Source organism: Notothenia rossii, assembly GCF_949606895.1.
Source record: "Notothenia rossii genome assembly, chromosome: 8".
NCBI classification, from domain to species: Eukaryota; Metazoa; Chordata; class Actinopteri; order Perciformes; family Nototheniidae; genus Notothenia; species Notothenia rossii.
In genome coordinates this window covers 5,049,815-5,069,111 of record NC_136906.1, presented here as the reverse complement: position 1 = coordinate 5,069,111, position 19,297 = coordinate 5,049,815, and the positions used below count along the sequence as shown (strand labels likewise).

Genomic DNA, 19,297 nt, shown 5'->3' with positions numbered 1-19,297 from the left:
TGGAAAAAACAAGTTTAAAGTAGCATAAAATACTCAAGTAAAGTACCCTAATATTATACATAAATTCAGTACTTGAATAATCTACGTTGTTCCAACACTGCTTCTCACCGTTTTCCCACACAGGGGCGGACATTTTCGAGAAATTCCTAACTTCTGCAAAAAGTATTATCGTCGTTTATGTGGCCGGTGCTTGTGAAACAAACCGGGTAATTAAAGCAATCAGAGGAAAACTCTTGAATACTTTGCTTATCATCAGCAGTCCTCTCTGAGGCAATGTTCTCTTCAATGTTACCGAAAACACAAAGTCAGAATGCAAAACTGAGGAAACCCCAGAACCATGAATTATGTTGATTGCTGGGAATTCGTTACAGACATATGTCTGATCGTACATTTTTTCATCAGTGATTGCTTTGAAGAGGTGCAAAAAGCAGCAGTCATGTGATGAAGAGAACAGGAAGTGCCTGCACTCGGTGGTTGGACTGGAATATACATTGCAGAAGCTCTGGGATGCGAACAATAGGTAAAAGGTATACATCTGTTATTATGGTAATCTATAATAATAATAATAATGACCTTTAGAGGGAGGAACAAGAACGATACGCTGATTTCCATGAGATAAAGTGACTCGACAAACACACATTAACTGCAGTATGCTGGAACTGAGCCATCATAAATATTACATATTAAGTGTAATTGTTCTCAAGTAAATATATAATCTAAATACTTCTTCCACCACTTCTATATACATACACTATATACAGTTTAAATATTGTAAATATGTTTTTTTGTTTATACATTGATACTCCGTCCGGTGTGCAATTTAAATACTGGTTGCAATTTGCTATGTGTAGTGTAACACTGTGGAGGATATAGAACACATTATAATGCATTGCGTTACATATTATTAAGAGAGAGAGACATTAGGAAGTATAGTTCAAAAGGCAGGACACGATAGGAGTTTACAATAAATATTGAGAACAGGGGATACAATCAGGAGGGGAATAGTATGGAACGTAGAGCCGATGAATGGGAGTCGGAGTGGGGGTCCGTGGTGCAACCATAATGTTCCACTACAGGAAGAAGAATAAGGCCACATGTGTAACACTTTTTGAAAAGTGATTTTCTTTCTTTCTTTATGAGTTTAAAGCTATGGTTTAAAGGTCAGAATCTTTTGCGGAATTCGGACTTTCAGAAAAAAAACATATTTATTATTTTCAGGAAAACACATTTATTTTTATAATATTCATCAAATGTTTTTTTCCTCAAAATTCGGACTTTTCACTTTGAGTCAAATCCCCCAAAAATGTTCTTATGTGGAAAATAGGGTATATTTTTTGTTTTGTTACTGAGATAATGTAAAGCCATGACACCACACACACCCCAATACAGGAGGGGGCGGTAATGCACCTATAACGGTGGTTCTTGTCCGCCATCAAAACCAACGAAGAATAAATCAGTAAACCAACAGAAGAAGAAGAAAACCTCCACAGTCGCTCGTCTTTTCTCCAACAAAGGTCTGTTTATCAATACATAAAATAGGTATAATTGCTCACAGAGTATGAACTATACGTGTGTGCTTCTAAAACGTTTGTGTTTCTGCTGCTGGAAGTGGAAGACTCTTGTTTAGATATGTCAACCGGAAGTGTCAGTTAGCTTGTTATGCTAGTTATGCTAACAGCTAGTGATCAGCTGTTTGTTGTGTTTGAATCAAACTGATTTTTAGAAGGAGGACAGTGCTTTAGTAAAAGCTAATATAATCTGTGTTTGTGAAAAGAAAACAGGTTAATTTGATGAAGGGAGAACTCTAGAAAAGGAAATAGCCTCATATGTTCCTCTAAATCCAGGCTAGTTGGATACATGCATCCATATGTGTCAATGTGTGATGATTGTAATGTTAGTTTCTGTTCAATTAGTAAGCTGATTGATGAGTTTACCAACCGAATTGATAATAACTTTGACAAGAGATAAGTAGCTTGAATCATTTCCTCATCACTTTGCCAAATGAGGTCTCAGGTCCTGAAGTGTTGGCTGCTTTTATCTTCATGATTCTTTCTGATTCTGCCTGTTTGGTTTCTAGGGAATGTAGGTGTTTTTCTATATCTAAGACTCAACCTCCAACGACTCATATTTAGGTATAGCCTGCAAAGATGTTAGTATTTTTTGGGGAGCAGTTTTTTTTAATTGAATTTATTCCTTTTTTCTATAAATGTTAAAAAGATGCCTTTGGATTTCAGGCACATGACATGCATGTTTTTCTGTTTTGTGTTATCTATACTGTATGTAAACAATGTTTGTATTTTGAACAAAACACATGAATGAATAAGATAAATTAAAAATTAAAAAACAACAACACCGCTGATCAATCCAACGCTTAATCTATTAGTGTTAGAATTTGTATAATCTCCTGTAATGTTATTATTTTTTCTTTCAATATGGACAAATAATAAAGACAATAGGATAGGATAATACTTTAACGGTCAGATCAAGTCTGAAATGCTCCTTGCATCACAGCAGCTCCATGTGTCACATCCACAGACAGATATCAAGACACAATACATGGAAAACAAACATTTAACATAACTGCACGATCAGTGAGAGAAAACATGCTCAAAGAACCTTTAGCGTGCATTTGATCTGGATTCAGCTCTGTAACCATGGTAACAACAAGAACAACATCATGTGTGTGTGTCAGTAAAACCTGTTCTTTCCTCTCCAACAGAAGATGGACACACGCTTCACTCGGGGGAAGTCCAACATCCTGGAGCGCCCTCTGACGCGCCCGAAGACGGAGGTGAGCGTGAGCGCCTTCGCGTTGCTGTTCTCAGAGATGGTGCAGTACTGCCAGAGCCGCGTGTACTCGGTGACGGAGCTGCAGACCCGCCTGGCCGACATGGGGCAGAGCGTCGGGGCCAGTATGCTGGATGTGCTGGTGCTGAGGGAGAAGAACGGGAAGAGGGAGACCAAAGTGCTCAACATGCTGCTCTTCATCAAGGTCGGTAATAATATGACATGGTGTTTATATAATGCTTTGCCTGGTGCTCTAAGATGCTTAAGTGTTTGTATTTTAATGTCTGAACACACTGCTGCTTCTGTAACTAAATCATTTCCCAAATTGGGATCAATAAAGTATATATCTAAATATCTCAAAGACGGTAGTGCATGTAGAATACAGCTGATGAATCAAACTCTGAATCTGTTGTGTCAGTGTTTTTATTTTATTTAAAGAATCCCCTTTTAATATTATTATTATTATTGATATATGAAGTCATTTTTCTCCCCTTAAAAAAATAATATTATTATTTCTTGGTCTTAAAAATAAATATATAAATAAAATTGTATTTATATCATTGATATGATTTTTTTTAAAATTTCAAATAGATTAAAAACTTTATGAGATGCGTATTTATTTGTTTGATTTAATTATTATTTATTTAATTTTTTACTTTTTATTTACTGACTTGGTTTGTACAGACATACTTGTGTGAGTAAAGACTAACTTCCTAACAGCATTATCATATGCTTTAAATCCAAAAGCAGGAAAAGAATGAAGAATATTTACATTTTTTACAAATATATAAAAAAATGAATCATGTTGTGTTTTGTGTTATTCACACAAAGCACATGGTTCAATGTTCAAGGTTCTTTATTGTCAAACTAGCTACAGAGTAATTATGTCGTTGAAAATCTTAGGTCTCAGGCTTCTCCAACAATGCAACACAATAATACAGATAAGCAGACAATATTAAAATAATATTAAAGTATATTATATTAAAAGTAATAACAAACAAAAAAAGTGGAATAGTGCAATACGAGTCTATATACAAGTTATTGGAATGATATTTTTTATTTAATTTTTTTAATTTTACTATACTTACTTGTTTTGCCTGTCCTTTGTTTGTCTACCCTCCCTCATATTGTAAAGCGTCTTTGAGTTGTGAAAAGCGCTGTATAAGTAAAATGCATTATTATTATTATTATTATATATTAGATAAATAAAGATTAAGTATCAGAGGAATGTTATGAAATGGTTTCAGCAGTTCAGTTGTTTAACAGTCTTTGAAATTAAAGCCATGAAAATAATACCTCTGATGGTTTTAGAGCTGATTCACTTTCACCTCCTCCCTTCCTTCAGGTGAACGTCTGGAAGTCTCTGTTTGGGAAGGAGGCGGACAAACTGGAGCAGGCCAACGACGACGACAAGACGTACTACATCATCGAGAAGGAGCCGCTCATCAACGCCTACATCTCCGTGCCCAAAGAGAACAGCAGCTTGAACTGCGCCGCCTTCACCGCCGGCATCGTGGAGGCCGTGCTCACACACAGCGGATTCCCCGCCAAGGTCACGGCTCACTGGCACAAGGGCACCACGCTCATGATCAAGTTCAACGACTCGGTCATCACCAGGGACAAGGCTCTGGACGGCAGATAGAGGACTGGGGAGGGTCTAGTGTTTGTTGTGGTAACTTATGAGAGTGTATGGATGATAGCAGCATACTGAGCCACGTGGTCTAGAGCACAGAACATGCAGCGCCCCGCGCGGTTCAACCCGCCGTGTTCTTGTGGACCATCTCAGTCCTGTTACTCCTTATTAAGTGACACAGGATAGTTTCTTCTGAAAATCATTTTATTTGCAGTTTCACGTCACATTTGTTCATTCATAAAAACATGAATAATTTGGATACTTTTATCCAGGCCTGGGCGATATGAAGGAAGTCAATCATCACAATATTTCTGATCAAATACCTTTATTGATATTGACACGATATAAGGGTTGAGTCTTACACAAACATCTTTACAAAATACGATGACTAAGTGTGTCAAGATGTAAAGACAAAATATGGAAAACATCACTTCATACTTTTGTAATCGATATCCAAATTGAAGACACGATCTAATCTCATTAGACGTTCATATACTATCGATATATTGACCAGCCCTACTTTCACCACATCAGATTGTTGATTTCTTTAGTTATTCTCAATTTGTTAAGCCCAACATGTCAATTTATTTGAATTGAAAAATGTCACCTTGGGCTCTGGGGAATAGTTTGGACTCTTTGAAACAATGCTTACACTTTTTATAGACAATGAATCGAACAAATGATCAACAGATGATTTGATAATGAAAGTGATTTGCCTCAAAGTGAATCTGAACAAGAACGTCCCCCTAAATGTCAAATTAATTAAAGCATCCCTGGTTTGTGTATTGTTAATTAATGTTACGATCTTTATTGCTGCAAAGTATTTCATGTAACAGACAAAGGTCCAGTCTCCAGATATTTCTTTCAGTCTCATTCCAGTTTGACTCCAGCTGCATGTTTCATCTCTGTCAAATAGATTCATAATTAGGGCTGTAGATGTTATTGACAACACTGAGGTCTTATACCAACCATCTTTGTTTTATCATTATTTCATGTAATGTGTGTGTGTGTGTGTCTGTGTGTTACTTTGGAGGTAATAGTAACAGAGTAAACAATGTAAACACAATGTACATCTTCTGCATTTTGACAACTTGTATTGCTTAAAAGAGTATTAAATAAGTAATGTACAGAAGGTTCAGCATTTCCCCCCCCTTTATTTTACTTCTGGCAGCATTAAACATAATTAGCACTGTTTTGACCTACATGTTGAGTTATTTACACAGAACAGAATTGAATACAAATTGAAAAGTCCAAGTGATTATTATTAAAAAATACACCCGTTTTTAGTTATAAATGTTAACTACTGACCAAGTGTTAAATACATATTAAAATGTAAATGCAATGTGTCCAGTGTCTCTTTACTGTTTACACTGCAGTCGCTTTTCTCATTACTGGTTTTAGAAAGAAACACAAGAGTAACAAAGGGACACAGACTGACTAATTTCAAAGTTTCGGACACTTTTACCAACAACGGCGTGTATGGCACATAAATATGTAAAAAAACATAAATATGAAGGCAACAAAAAAAACATTTAGGGTTGAACCACCCCCTGTAACCAGGCAACGCCTTATAGTTGTAATCAAGTGACCATAAATTATGCAAGCTCCACCCATTTCTCATTGCCTGTGAAAGATAGATAGTCATTGTGGTCTGGTAAGTAAACATTTTTACAAAAAAACGTTTTTTGCTTGTCAAAGTACATTTTCTAGATGTCAGCTATATCGGCTGTCATGTAAGAAAAAAAGTATCCAGGTTTAAACACATATATTGTATATGTTGAAGTGTTGGCAGCCATGAACCATGTGAATCATTAAGCTAAAGATGACTCTGAATTTTAAAGCTAGGCTATTTTTTCTAAAATGGTGGCTATGGGGTAAAGTGAACCATGGGCCTTGGGGTAAGTTGAGCCAGTTTTTCAATGGAGAAATGAATGAAAGTAGGCCAAGTTGATAATAAGAGCTCATTGTAGGCTACATTTAAAGTTGAATTTACCCTGTGTTTGATTGGTAAACTGTATGAAATTGTATTGAGTATTGTATTTGTATGATTACTTTTCCTTTTAACGTGTTAAAAAAAAATCAATCAATTCAATCGAAATGTATATTAAAGATATTTAAAAAACTAAGCTTGTATTTGGTTTGTTATTTATTGTTTATAGTTACCTTTAAGATTTGTTGTAGGTATGCCCAGGTTTGAACAGTGGTTCAATTTACCCCCTGACCTGGATCAACTTACCCCTACACTAGGGCAAGTTGAGCCACAATACTTTTTTTTTTTTAAAGAAGTAATATTTTCACTGCCCTTGATCAAATATTAATTATTACCATTGCCATTGATAGGACACATCCTGAAATGTAGACTGTGTGTGTTTTCATTTTTACTATGTGTTACTCATTTCTCCTTGCTTAGAGGACAGCATAACTAAAAAATGGCTCAACTTACCCCACTCTCCCCTATGCCTACTTCACAAATATCTTTATGGAAAATAACAGTTTTAGATTTGTCTTTACTTCTTTCTGAACCGTTGTTAAAGAGGAAAACTAGGAAAACAAACCAACTCTATATATTTCAAAGGTAGGAATAGAAAAAGGTAATGTTTTTATTGTATTTAAATGTATATGGGAACATTTTACCGTCTTTTACGTTCGTTATTTTATTTTCATTGTCTAATATTTTTCGTGATGTTTTCCGGTGTTTCCCTAGCAACAAACACTAGTCACGTGATAGTGGAGTCACGTGGTAACCAGGAAGCTGCTCTGTTTGTTTTCCAATGCAACGGAGAGCATCCTTTCTGTGTGTAGAAACTAGACCCTGTTAAACACAATGGATCCTCTCTCTTCTCCATACTGAGCTCAGGATGTCGTCCTCCCTCACAGCCTGATCACCATGGCGACCTCCAGCTCCACGTGCACCCAGGACAGCTCCCCAGGTCGGTCTGTGTTCATGTTTCTAACATATGGAGATAATTCATGTGTGTTTTCTGTCTCTTTAATGCATGGATTCTGTAAATACTGCAAAATGCATCATGTTAAATTAAATTAGGCTGCACGGATGATGCTAAGATGTGATGCATATAAGGTCTTATGAAGAAAATCGATGTTAGATAAATGTTCTGCATCCCATTTGACTTGCAGATAAACAAGATTTATATTCTAGTCACTTACTAAAGTGCAATGTGCATGCAGTTACATAGGATGGGAAAGTGCCCTTATGTATGCATTGGTGGAAGAAGTACAAGTAATAGCACACTGTAAAAATACTAATATTGAATAAGTACTGCATTGGAAATGTTAAATTAGAATTATCATGAAAATATAGTGAAAATATTCAAAGTTAAAGCAAAAATTAGCAGACATTTAAAAAAAATTTTTTTAAATGCATTTAAATGAGAAAATTATTATTATTATTTCCTTTTAAAGATGCAATTTAATCATCATTCTATTCTATTGCATGGTTGGATAATGCATCAAGCTTGCCTCGTACAGACTGTTGACTAGTTTAACTATAAAATATAATATTTTATAGCTTTCTGTGTTTTTTATGCAAACTTCTGTTTAATCTGCAAAGTCACTAGTTACTAAGGCTGTCAAATAAATGTAGTGTAGTAAAAAATACAATATGTGTTTGTGTAGTAGAGTAGAAGTATAAAGTAGCATAAAATGAAAATACTCAGGTAAAGTACAAGTACCTCAAAATAGTACTGAAGCATTGAATAAATGTACTTTATAACATTGCATTAGCGCTATTTGACATTTGCATACTACATAAACATTTCCTTTCACTGTACAGCATTTCATTTTACATTCTGTTATTGTTTATCCTATTATATTTATATGTATATTGTTCAAATACAATATACATATATATATATATATATATATATATATATATATATATATATATATATATGTAACATTCTCTGAAACATTTAGCTTTTTGTATTTATTTTTGACATGTACTGTATATAGTTTACTTCTCCTGCATTACTTGCACATTGGTCTTGCAACATAATCTTGCACAATTTTTTTTATTGTTTTATGTCTAATATATAGTTGTGTTGCATTGTTGGAGGAGCCTGGGACTTCAGATTGCCACAGCCATATCAACACGGTAGCTGCTGTCCATGTGACAACAAAGAATCTTTGAATCTAATGCTGATCACATTTCAAGTTAATCACCGTGGATTTCTTTGTATTTCCCAGAGAAGGAGCGGCTCCTCTCCCAGTTTGCGGGCTATGGGTCCCGGGACCTCCTGGCCCCTCGTCCCTCCTCTCTGGTGGGGGCCCCTCGTCCCTCTCTGCTGGGCTCAGAGGCCCCTAAGAGGAAGGAGGAAGATGAGGAAGAGGAGGAGGTGCTGAGGAGGAAACTGAAATACTTCTTCATGAGCCCGTGTGACAAATATTACGCCAAGGGACGCAAGCCGTTCAAACTGGGCCTTCAGCTGCTGAAGATCATCATCGTCACCGTGCAGGTCAACACAGACTTAGAACTGATTATTAGTGTTATTACGGGACATCTATTTATTATTATTTCACCCCCTGAGACTTTTTGATCATAGTTTGATCAAAAGCTACACTTTCATTCAAATCTCATATCAGTCATATCACTCGGTCTGCCTATTTCCATCTACGCAACATCAACCGCCTCCGCCCGTCCCTTAACCTTAAGAGCACCGCCATTCTTGTTCACACCCTGGTCACTTCCCGCATCGACTACTGCAACTCCCTTCTCTTCGGTCTCTTTGGCCGTCCGCATCACCACCAGAACCCCCTCCATTAACCACATCACTCCTGTTCTTCAGCAGCTTCACTGGCTCCCCGTCAAATCCCGTATCGTTTTTAAGATTCTGCTCCTCACCTTTAAGGCCATCCATAACCTCCCTCCTCTGCACCTCTCCAACCTCCTGCACATTAACACACCCATCTGCACTCTCAGGTCTTCTACTTCCCTCCACCTCACTGCACCCCCCTTCCATTTAACCACCATGGGGTCTAGAGCCTTCAGCCGCTCTGCACCCCGCCTCTGGAACTCCTCCACCTTAAATCCGCAACACTGACTCTCTCCCCATTTTCAAATCACGTCTCAAAACATATCTCTTCACACTCGCATTACATTTCTTTTAGCTGACGCTCTTATCCAAAGCGACTTACAATAAGTGCATTCGACTAAGAAGATACAAACTTGAAGAAAACAGAATCATATAAGTACATCAGGTTTCATAGAGCCAAACATTTCAATTGCTACTCAACTGGCTTTAGATAAGCCAGCCCTTTATTAGTATATACTGTAAGTGCTTTGTTAGTAATTCTATCGCTCGAAGTGGAGTCTAAAGAGATGAGTTTTCAGTCTGCGCCGGAAGATGTGTAAGCTTTCTGCTGTCCTGATTTCAATGGGGAGCTCATTCCACCATTTTGGAGCCGGGATAGCAAACCCACGTGGCTAAAGACTGATCAGAGCGAGTTTGTGTACAGAGAGAAGAGGAGGGGACCAAGAACAGAGCCCTGAGGGACCCCTGTAGTTAATTGACAAGGGTCGGACTCTGACCTCCAAGTTACCCTGTAGATGCGGTCTTCGAGGTATGAGGTGAGGAGGGAAAGTGCAGAGCCTGAAACTCCAAGTTCTCGGAGAGTGCGAAGGAGGATCTGATGATTCACCTAGTTTATAACATCGGACGGGTTGAGAGTGGGTTTCTTTAGGAGAGGGTTTACTCTTACCTCCTTGAGACTGTTTTGGAAAGTGACCAGAAGTTAGAGGGCATATCCACCCTGATCATTATCCATCACACATCCTCTGTTTTATTTATTTCATTTTTGATATACTGCATTGTCTTGTTTATGTCTCTTATGCTGGTGTTATGTATTGGGTATTTTTTGTGTGTGTGTTTGTACGGCGACCTTGAGAACCTTGAAAGGCGCCTATATAAAATAAATGAATTATTATTATTATTAGTTTGTAATTGTTTCTACATACGTTTTGACCAAAAACGGTGTGATTGGATATCAACAACAAATCTTGTACCTGAACCGTATATATTTACATGGAATAGAAAAACAAAAGGTTTCATCTGTAATTCTGTAGTTGCCTGTTGTTAAAGCTCCTTTTCTTCTCAGCTGGTGCTGTTTGGGCTCAGTAACCAGATGGTGGTGACGTTTAAAGAAGAGAACACGGCGGCGTTCAAACACCTTTTCCTGCAGGGATTTCAGGACGGAGCTGCTCAGAGCGTGCACACACAGAAGGAGCTCTACAGCCGCATTCACTACGCTGTCCAGCAGGTACTCTCATGATTACACAAATACCAATTTATTACACAGTCATTATGTATCAGTCAGTGGTGGAATGTAATGAAACGCCTCCATTGGATTCCTTTGTTTACTTCCGAGAGATAGTGACATCATAAGGTAACACATGCGCAGCTATTGGCTAGTTCTCCATCACATTGTACGTGATATACATGGGACATCTCTAAGCGGTTAACCAATCACAACAGAGCAGGCCAGCTAACCAATCAGAGCAGACTGGCCTTGTTAGGCTATAAAGGAACTACAGCACGGTCACATGACTTCACGTCGCCATCGCTAAGCTAAAGGCGGCTAATGTTGGGCTATAAAGGAACTACAGCACGGTCACAAGAATTGGTGTCACCCCCGCTAAGCTAAAGGCGGCTAATGTTGGGCTATAAAGGAACTACAGCACGGTCACATGACTTCACGTCGCCATCGCTAAACTAAAGGCGGCTAATGTTGGGCTATAAAGGAACTACAGCACGGTCACATGACTTCACGTCGCCACCGCTAAGCTAAAGGCGGCTAATGTTGGGCGTGATGACGTTTAGTCGTCTCATTTAGACACTTGTTAGCAACCGCTGTTTTTAAATTCACCAGTGGGGTATAGAACAAAACGTTAACATCTCTTCAACTTGCACAGACCTTTTTATCGGGCAGCTAACACATTTAAAACACATTTAAAAATACATTGACATAAAGATAAGAGAACAGGACGTGCTGAAATGCCGAATCATTTCCAGGTTTTAGTTCCTGCAGCACTGCCTCATGTTGACTTGTACTCCTCTCCTCTCTCTGCAGTACATGGATCTCCCTCAGATCTCTCTTGGTCAGTATGCCTATGTTCTGGGTGCCGGTGAAAATGGAAGTGCGCTGTCCCTCTGCCAGAGGTTCTACAGGAAGGGAACCATCGACCCCTCCAACGACACCTTCAACATCGATCCGCATGTGGACACCGGTAGGAGGAACTTGATCCTTCTCTCCTTAGTGTTCATTGTATCCACTGAGTGGTGCAGGGATGAGTCATACATTCTGAAAGTGATTCAGCATTTTAGCTTTTCCTTGTTCCCTTGTGTAGTGTTCAATGGTTTTTTGAATGTCTTTTTGTTTGTTAGCCTGAAATAAGTTCTGTGGGTAACATAAGCCAAAGAAATGGTTGTTCTACGACATAAAATATGTCAGTAAATACCCCACTCGTGAATTTAGAAAAGGTGGTTGCTAACAATTGTCTAAATGAGACAATTAAACGTCATCAAGCCCAACATTAGCCACCTTTAGCTTAGCAGTGGTGACGTGAAGTCATGTGACCGTGCTGTAGTTCCCTTATAGCCCAACATTAGCCACCTTTAGCTTAGCGGTGGTGACGTGAAGTCATGTGACCGTGCTGTAGTTCCCTTATAGCCCAACATTAGCCACCTTTAGCTTAGCAGTGGTGACGTGAAGTCATGTGACCGTGCTGTAGTTCCCTTATAGCCCAACATTAGCCACCTTTAGCTTAGCAGTGGTGACGTGAAGTCATGTGACCATGCTGTAGTTCCTTCATAGCCCAACATTAGCCTCCTTTAGCTTAGCGGTGGTGACGTGAAGTCATGTGACCGTGCTGTAGTTCCCTTATAGCCCAACATTAGCCACCTTTAGCTTAGCGGTGGTGACGTGAAGTCATGTGACCGTGCTGTAGTTCCCTTATAGCCCAACATTAGCCACCTTTAGCTTAGCAGTGGTGACGTGAAGTCATGTGACCGTGCTGTAGTTCCCTTATAGCCCAACATAAGCGGTGGTGACGTGAAATCTTGTGACTGTGCTGTAGTTCCTTTACAGCTTTTACTTCAAATATCATGAAGTGTTAATATGTGGAGATTATCCTGCTGAACAAAACACGTAAGTATCATAAACGTTTGCCACAGAGATTATTTTCTGCTATATTCCAAAATCCAATGAAAAAAACCCATTGGCTTTTAATGGAGGGAACCAGGCACATGCTAACTTCAGGGTCAGACTTAAAAATGCGTCATCCCAGCACCACTGTATAAAACAAGTTATTTTTTACTCCAACCAGTATATTCTCGCCCCTTAAGCACATGATGTCAGTGAGTCATTGGTGCTGCTCCACATATGTCAATTGGTCATTCCTACCAAACAATTGCAAAACAACATATTTTCTTTCCATTGACTCTACCACCCAGTTTCCATGCCATGGGAGTGGAGTTATTTGCAAACACCTGCTGATTTGGCACAGATGACTTTTGGCAATGCATGATAGATCTTGTGGAAAAAATAATAATATTAGATAATGATGTCCAAGGGGTCAGTTCTGCGTTTGAATGCTGAGAGGAAGTGTAGAAAAGTGGTTTGTGCTTCACGTGATGAGGACAAATTCCCCTTTAACTTCCTCTGATGCTATTTTCTGATCATTTTTTCCCCCAGAATGCATTGGACTGAATCCACTGACCTACAGTTCTGCTCCAGGAAACAGTGACTACAAGAATTTCACTCTCAAGTTTTACAAGTGAGATAATATTAAGCTTTTTTTTTTACATTAAAATCAAAGAAAGCTGTGTTTAACTGTTGTCATGTTTGTCTCCCTTCAGGCTGATCAATGTCACGATTGATTTCCAGCTGAAGGCCATCAACATTCAGACCATAATAAACAATGAAATCCCCGACTGCTACACCTTTGCTATCATGGTAAACTACCCATCTTTCTGTATTTAAATAAACGATTAAAACATCTACAGTAAAGTCAAAGTTTTGAGTTCCAACTGTTACTTAATTAAAAGTAAAAAAGTGTCATCAGCAAACTTTTAAAAGTACATATTTCGCAGAATGGCCCTTTTTAAAATAGTTGTTTTACTACAACATGTTATAATGTTCAGTTTTTAATTGCTAAATAATATAAATAAGAGGTTTCTTTATGTTGTAATTTGCATACTTTGTGTACAATTGAGTAGATTAGTAGTGCATATACTGTATCATACAAACAGATGTTATATATGTGAGTAGTAAATAGTAACTACAAGTGTATGTACTTTTATGTAGTGGAGTAAACAGTACAATAATTATTTCTGAGATGTATCGGTCTAGAGTTATAATTACTAGTGAAACATGTTTATACTCAACTAAAGTACAAGTACCTCAATGATACGTAAGTACAGGATAGTACTTGAGTAAATGTACTTAGTTACTGTCCACCCATCCTGCAGCTCAGATAGAAATCAGGTCTAATAATTATGTGTGAATTTGCACGTTGTTTGTTTAAATGAACAGACCTTTGAAACAGGAGTTGAACTGATGAAACGTGTTGTTGTTTACTCTCATCAGATCGTCATGGACAACAAGGCTCACAGCGGCAAAGTGAAGATCCATCTGCAGAACCAGGCGTCCATCCAGGAGTGCAGAGACCCCAACGTGTCCGGGCACGGTGAGAGAACTGTCACATGACTCTCTCAGACACACACTTATCTGGTTCTTAATTGACCCGTTTTCTTTATTGTGCGTCTGATCATTTGTCTACAGCGGAGAGTTATGCTCTGGAGTTTTTCGACGTGTGTGTGGCGTTTGTGTGTCTGATGTCTCTGCTGCTGTGCGGACGCTCCGTCCTCAGAGGCGTCCTGCTGCAACACGTAAGACACCAGAACGATTGATGTGTTTATGTTCAGAAGATTCTGCTTTAAACAAACCCCATTCTTACTTTAACTTCTAATGTTTGTATACATTTTATTTTGTATTTTTTATTGAACATGTTTTTATCCTAAAATATAGAAACTGTCACAGACACACTTTCCCCCAGGATAACACATGTACTCTGATTCAGATTGATATGATCCTCTTTCTTACTTCAGTCAGACTGTGCTCGATATAATTGGTTGATTGCACTCGTCCTCCTTCCTCCTCTTCCTCTCCAGGAGTACGTGCAGTTCTTCAAACACAGACTGATCCGCAGGGTGAGCCTTGGAGACCGGATGGAGTTCATCAACGGCTGGTACCTCCTCCTCATCCTCAGCGACACCTTCACCATCATCGGCAGCTTCATCAAGATCAGCATCGAGTCCAAGGTAACGTCCTCTCATTATTATCTCTAATCGTTCAGCTCTGCAGTACAGTGCTCAGTTTCTAAAGCTGTCCCTGTTTCTGCAGAACTCATCCTCGTACGACATGTGTGGGATCCTGCTGGGAACCTCCACCCTGCTGGTGTGGGTCGGAGTCATCCGCTACTTCAGCTTCTTCCAGAAATACAACGTAGGTTAAAGACTTGCTTCAATGCTTTACACCAGGGGTGGGGAACCTTTTTCCTCTCAAGGGCCTTTTCAATTTTTTCAACATCCTCCGAGGGCCGTACAAATGATTGACCTCTGCTTAAAAATACTAAAATCACAGCCCATTCATTTCTTCTTTCTTTCATGCTGTGCAAAGAAACAGCAACCTCTTAATCCAGATATCTCACCATGACTCGCGCATGCATGCACGAGCACGTTGTGGCATGACCACCACAACAGAAAGATAGTAGACACAAGATGTGTGCAAATATATTTAGTTTCCTATCCATGTGGACATCATTTAAGTGGGGGGGAGACCTAATCTCCTCTAGGGGGGTCCGGGGGCATGACAGATTTTTTTTTTACATGTTGATTTTAAAAGCATCAATCTGGTGCACTTAGAGAGCAACATTAGGAGATCCATGGACACATCTCTCAACACCCAGATGAAACAACTGTAAGCATATTATTTTTCTTTATGGATATTTTACAAATCACTTCCCTTTCAAACTGTATTCTTGTTTATTAATAACAACTTTATGTTACTGTCATATAGTATTTTATACCTGTTTACTTTATTCTCTTATTTTTTTATAATAACTATAATGATCATATAAAGATGTGCCTTTACCTCACTGGTTGTAGAAAAAGCTTCTTATATTCGTTAGCATAGCTAGCTAACCAGATGCTAATAAATACAAAGTTATTGACTGTATGATCAGTATGACAGATGAACAGATCGTCACTGGGCTTTCAACTAAAGACACAGCCACGAAAAAGCCGCAGCATGTGTGCGGCTCGTTATGGGTTCTGACATTTTTGGAAGTGCCGGAGCCGCGTTCTGGTGCTCTCACGCGAATTACCTCGAGGGCCGTACCAAATGGTATCGCGGGCCGTCCCCACCCCTGCTTTAGATAGTCCTAAAACCATGAAGTGAGTCAGCATTTTAGCACTTTTCTGTTCCCTCATCTCGAAAGTCAGTTTTTAAATGTGTTTTTGGTAGGATGCATGATATAAGGTCTTTAACGACATCAACTAGGTCAACAAATACCCACCTGGAGAACGTCTGAAGCTTACATGTTTCTTAAAAACAGAGGTTGTCTAAATTAGACGACTAAACTGCATCATAATGGTAAAGTAATACGTTGTGTTATTTATATAGCGCTTAGCCCGGTGCTCAAAGCGCTTTACAAGCAGGTAAAGAAAAAATAACAACAAAAGTTAAAAAGTGGATTAGGAGTTGAAGGCAAGAGTGAAAAGGTGAGTTTTGAGGGATTGTTTGAATGACGTGCTGAACATTAGCCGCCTTTAGCTTAGCAGTGGTGAGGTGAAGGCATGTGTAGTTCCTTTATAGTGTACTTTAGCTTTTTACTTAACTAAAATCATAAAAGTGGTTTTAATATGTGGAGATTATCCTGCTGGACAAAGCGTGTAAGTATCATTAATGTGTGTTTGCCACGGATCTTATTTTCTACAATATTCCAAAATTCAATGGAAAAATCCCATGGATTTTTCTCAAGGGAACCAGTGAGATGCTGCCTTCCAGGTCAGCCTACAGTGCAAATAAAATGTCATCCCTGCTCGACTCTGGCTAAATATATTTCATTCTCTTTCTTTTTTTGTCACAGATCCTGATTGTGACTCTGAGAGCTGCGTTTCCTAACGTCATCCGCTTCTGTTGCTGCGTAGCGGCCATTTATATGGGCTACTGCTTCTGTGGGTGGGTTGTGCTGGGGCCCTATCATGCCAAGGTACACACACACACACACACACACACACACACACACACACACACACACACACACACACACACACACACACACACACACACACACACACACACACACACACACACACACACACACACACACACACACACACACACACACACACACAGAATGAGCAAGCATGAGTCATTCAGACACTCAGGAAGTCACCATGGCTCAATTCCCATAAACTGCCTCCAGCATGTCATTGTTATAGCTCTGTAAGATTAGTGAGCCAAGGAAAGTGACATTTATTCAATCTGAGTCATAATAACATGTGATGGATTTAGCTTGCAACGTGTTGTTCTGGGAGAAAGGGAGCAATCCAGCAACAAGTAGAAAGAATAACACTTGCAATAATTGAAACAATACACACAAACAGTTGTTTTTTAAATACAAAAGCCATCTCAATACTGCATTAATAACGTGTGTTCCTGTGTGTAGTTCCGCTCCCTGTCCATGGTGTCACAGTGCCTCTTCTCTCTGATCAACGGAGACGACATGTTTGTGACGTTTGCTGCGATGGAGCAGAGCAGCCCTCTGGTGTGGATCTTCAGCCAGGTCTACCTCTACACCTTCATCTCGCTCTTCATCTACATGGTGCTGTCGCTGTTCATCGCCCTCATCACCGGAGCCTACGACACCATCATGGTACGATTTCTGTCAGTCATTCTCTCGTCTTCGTGCATTTAAGGCCAGGCCTGTGGGGAAATAAATTAGACTCATACAGAATACATGATGGTAAATCTGAGGTAAAGTAGGAGTATCAGGACAGGAGTGAAATTGAAACAGGGAGAAAGATTTATTTTACATTTTTGTACTTCAAGAATTCAGTTTATATCTAGAGAATGAAATACAACATTTTCATAATAGTGTTGAGTTCATTGAAAAAGAAATATTGAGAATAAAGTGAAAATGTTGTGAAAATAAAGGAGGAAAAACCTTTTTAGGAAGTCAAAAGATTAAGGATAAAGTCAAAATGTGGAGATCAGAGTTGAAAAACATTTTGGCAATAAAGTTTGTCGAGATACAATTCAGGGAATAAAGTGAAAATGTTGAGAAACAAGTCGATTTATTGTTAATAAACTTGAACGAATAAAATCGACATTACCCAAATAAATCAAACAGTCAAAAATATTGTGGATGAAGTTAAAAAATTAAGAATAAAGTCAAAAAATTGCCAAAAAGAATAAAATAACAATATGGTTAAGAATAGCATTTCTAGAATAAACACAAACAATTCAGAGAATACAAAAAGATAGATAGATGTATACTTTATTGATCCCAATTTGGGAAATTAGTTTGTTACTGAAGCAGCAGTGTGTTCAGACAAATACTTAAAAAGTGGAATAGAGAGAAAAAAATCATAAAATGAAAAATATTATATCAAATCAAAATAAAATATGATGTCCAAAACACTACAGGAGCATACTGTATCTACATAGGATAGTATATCATGTGTAGATTAGAAACTTACAGCAGAAATCTTGGGAATGAAGTCAAACCGTCAGGAAAAAAGTAATAATGTAAAAAATGAAAGTTTTTGATTGATTGATTTTATTTCGAACAAGTAAAATTACAAAAAACTAAACAAATGTTGCAGTGCATATTCATGTAAAACAAATCAAAACATAGAAATGACAAAACAAAAAATGACATTTACAACCACAACAACAGCATTATCAACATAAACAGTGGCACATCTAATGTTCGAAAAGGAGTGAGAAGAAGTATAACTTATTTAATCCCACCCCCTTGTCCCTAAATGATTTATTTATAATTTGTAATCTGCAATAATTATCATTTTTATGCATTATTATTGATATTATTAGTATTATTAATCGGCTTTATCTGTTGATTGACATATACACATATACATACACATACATACACTGATATACATATTATGCACACATACATATACACACCTACATACTCACACATATACACATACACATAGTCTCAACAGTTGCTAACTTTTGAGAATAAGTCTAGCTAACTAGCATTAGCGTAACAAGTTGGACTCGAAATAGAAAACAAACAACACATCATCCTCCTCATGTATTTCCCTTATGCTGCAGTCCTCTCTATGACTTATTAGTAAAACAGTTATACTCTCCTGTATGAATACCTCGATGGGTCAGTATGTAGAACATTTGAAATATTGAACCTTCCTCTCGTCTCCTCCTTAGGCTCAGACGAAGGAGCAGGTCCGAGTCAGCGCTCTGCACCAGTTCATCTCCGAGTGCAACGACACACCGAGCTCCGGAAAGTTCAGAGGGCCAGAAGGATCCTCGTGCTCCTTCCTCTGCTGCTGTGAGTGGTGAGGAGGAGGAGGAGGAGGAGGAGGAGGAGGAGGAGGAGGAGGAGGAGGAGGAGGAGGAGGAGGAGGAGGTGTGTGTGTGTGTGTGTGTGTGTGTGTGTGTGTGTGTGTGTATATGTGTGTGTGTAAAGCACTATGTTTCCTGTGACAGCTTCAAACACCCAGCAGGGACTCTGAATGCGTCGATAGAGAGAAGCGACTGACCTTGAACACTCTGTCCTTTGCTTTCTGAAATTGTTGCATTTCGATTTGT

The 19,297-nt window shown here is 38.6% G+C and overlaps 2 protein-coding genes across 4 annotated transcripts; both read left to right on the top strand.

Moving 5' to 3' along the window:
* The first annotated feature begins 395 nt into the window (after positions 1–395).
* trappc5 (trafficking protein particle complex subunit 5) lies at positions 396–5,552 on the top strand. Of its 3 annotated transcripts, none has more exons than XM_079644379.1 (3): positions 396–520; positions 2,720–2,992; positions 4,133–5,552. In XM_079644379.1, the coding sequence occupies exons 2-3, from the start codon at positions 2,723–2,725 to the stop codon at positions 4,427–4,429; spliced, it is 567 nt and encodes a 188-aa protein (XP_079500505.1). In that variant the 5' UTR covers positions 396–520; positions 2,720–2,722; the 3' UTR covers positions 4,430–5,552. The 3 variants fall into 3 exon arrangements, with proteins under 3 accessions (XP_079500505.1, XP_079500503.1, XP_079500504.1); XM_079644377.1 differs by lacking the exon at positions 396–520 and adding an exon at positions 1,372–1,514; XM_079644378.1 differs by lacking the exon at positions 396–520 and adding an exon at positions 1,430–1,514 and having other exon boundaries at positions 2,723–2,992.
* A 504-nt stretch (positions 5,553–6,056) lies between these two features.
* Positions 6,057–19,068, top strand: mcoln1b (mucolipin TRP cation channel 1b). The gene is made up of 15 exons (XM_079644370.1): positions 6,057–6,074; positions 7,125–7,350; positions 8,493–8,531; positions 8,624–8,892; positions 10,532–10,693; positions 11,504–11,660; positions 13,127–13,208; positions 13,291–13,387; positions 14,021–14,120; positions 14,216–14,322; positions 14,605–14,754; positions 14,837–14,938; positions 16,584–16,706; positions 17,166–17,372; positions 18,914–19,068. Exons 2-15 carry the CDS (start codon positions 7,308–7,310, stop codon positions 19,046–19,048), a joined length of 1,773 nt encoding a protein of 590 aa, XP_079500496.1. The 5' UTR covers positions 6,057–6,074; positions 7,125–7,307; the 3' UTR covers positions 19,049–19,068.
* Positions 19,069–19,297: the final 229 nt, after the last annotated feature.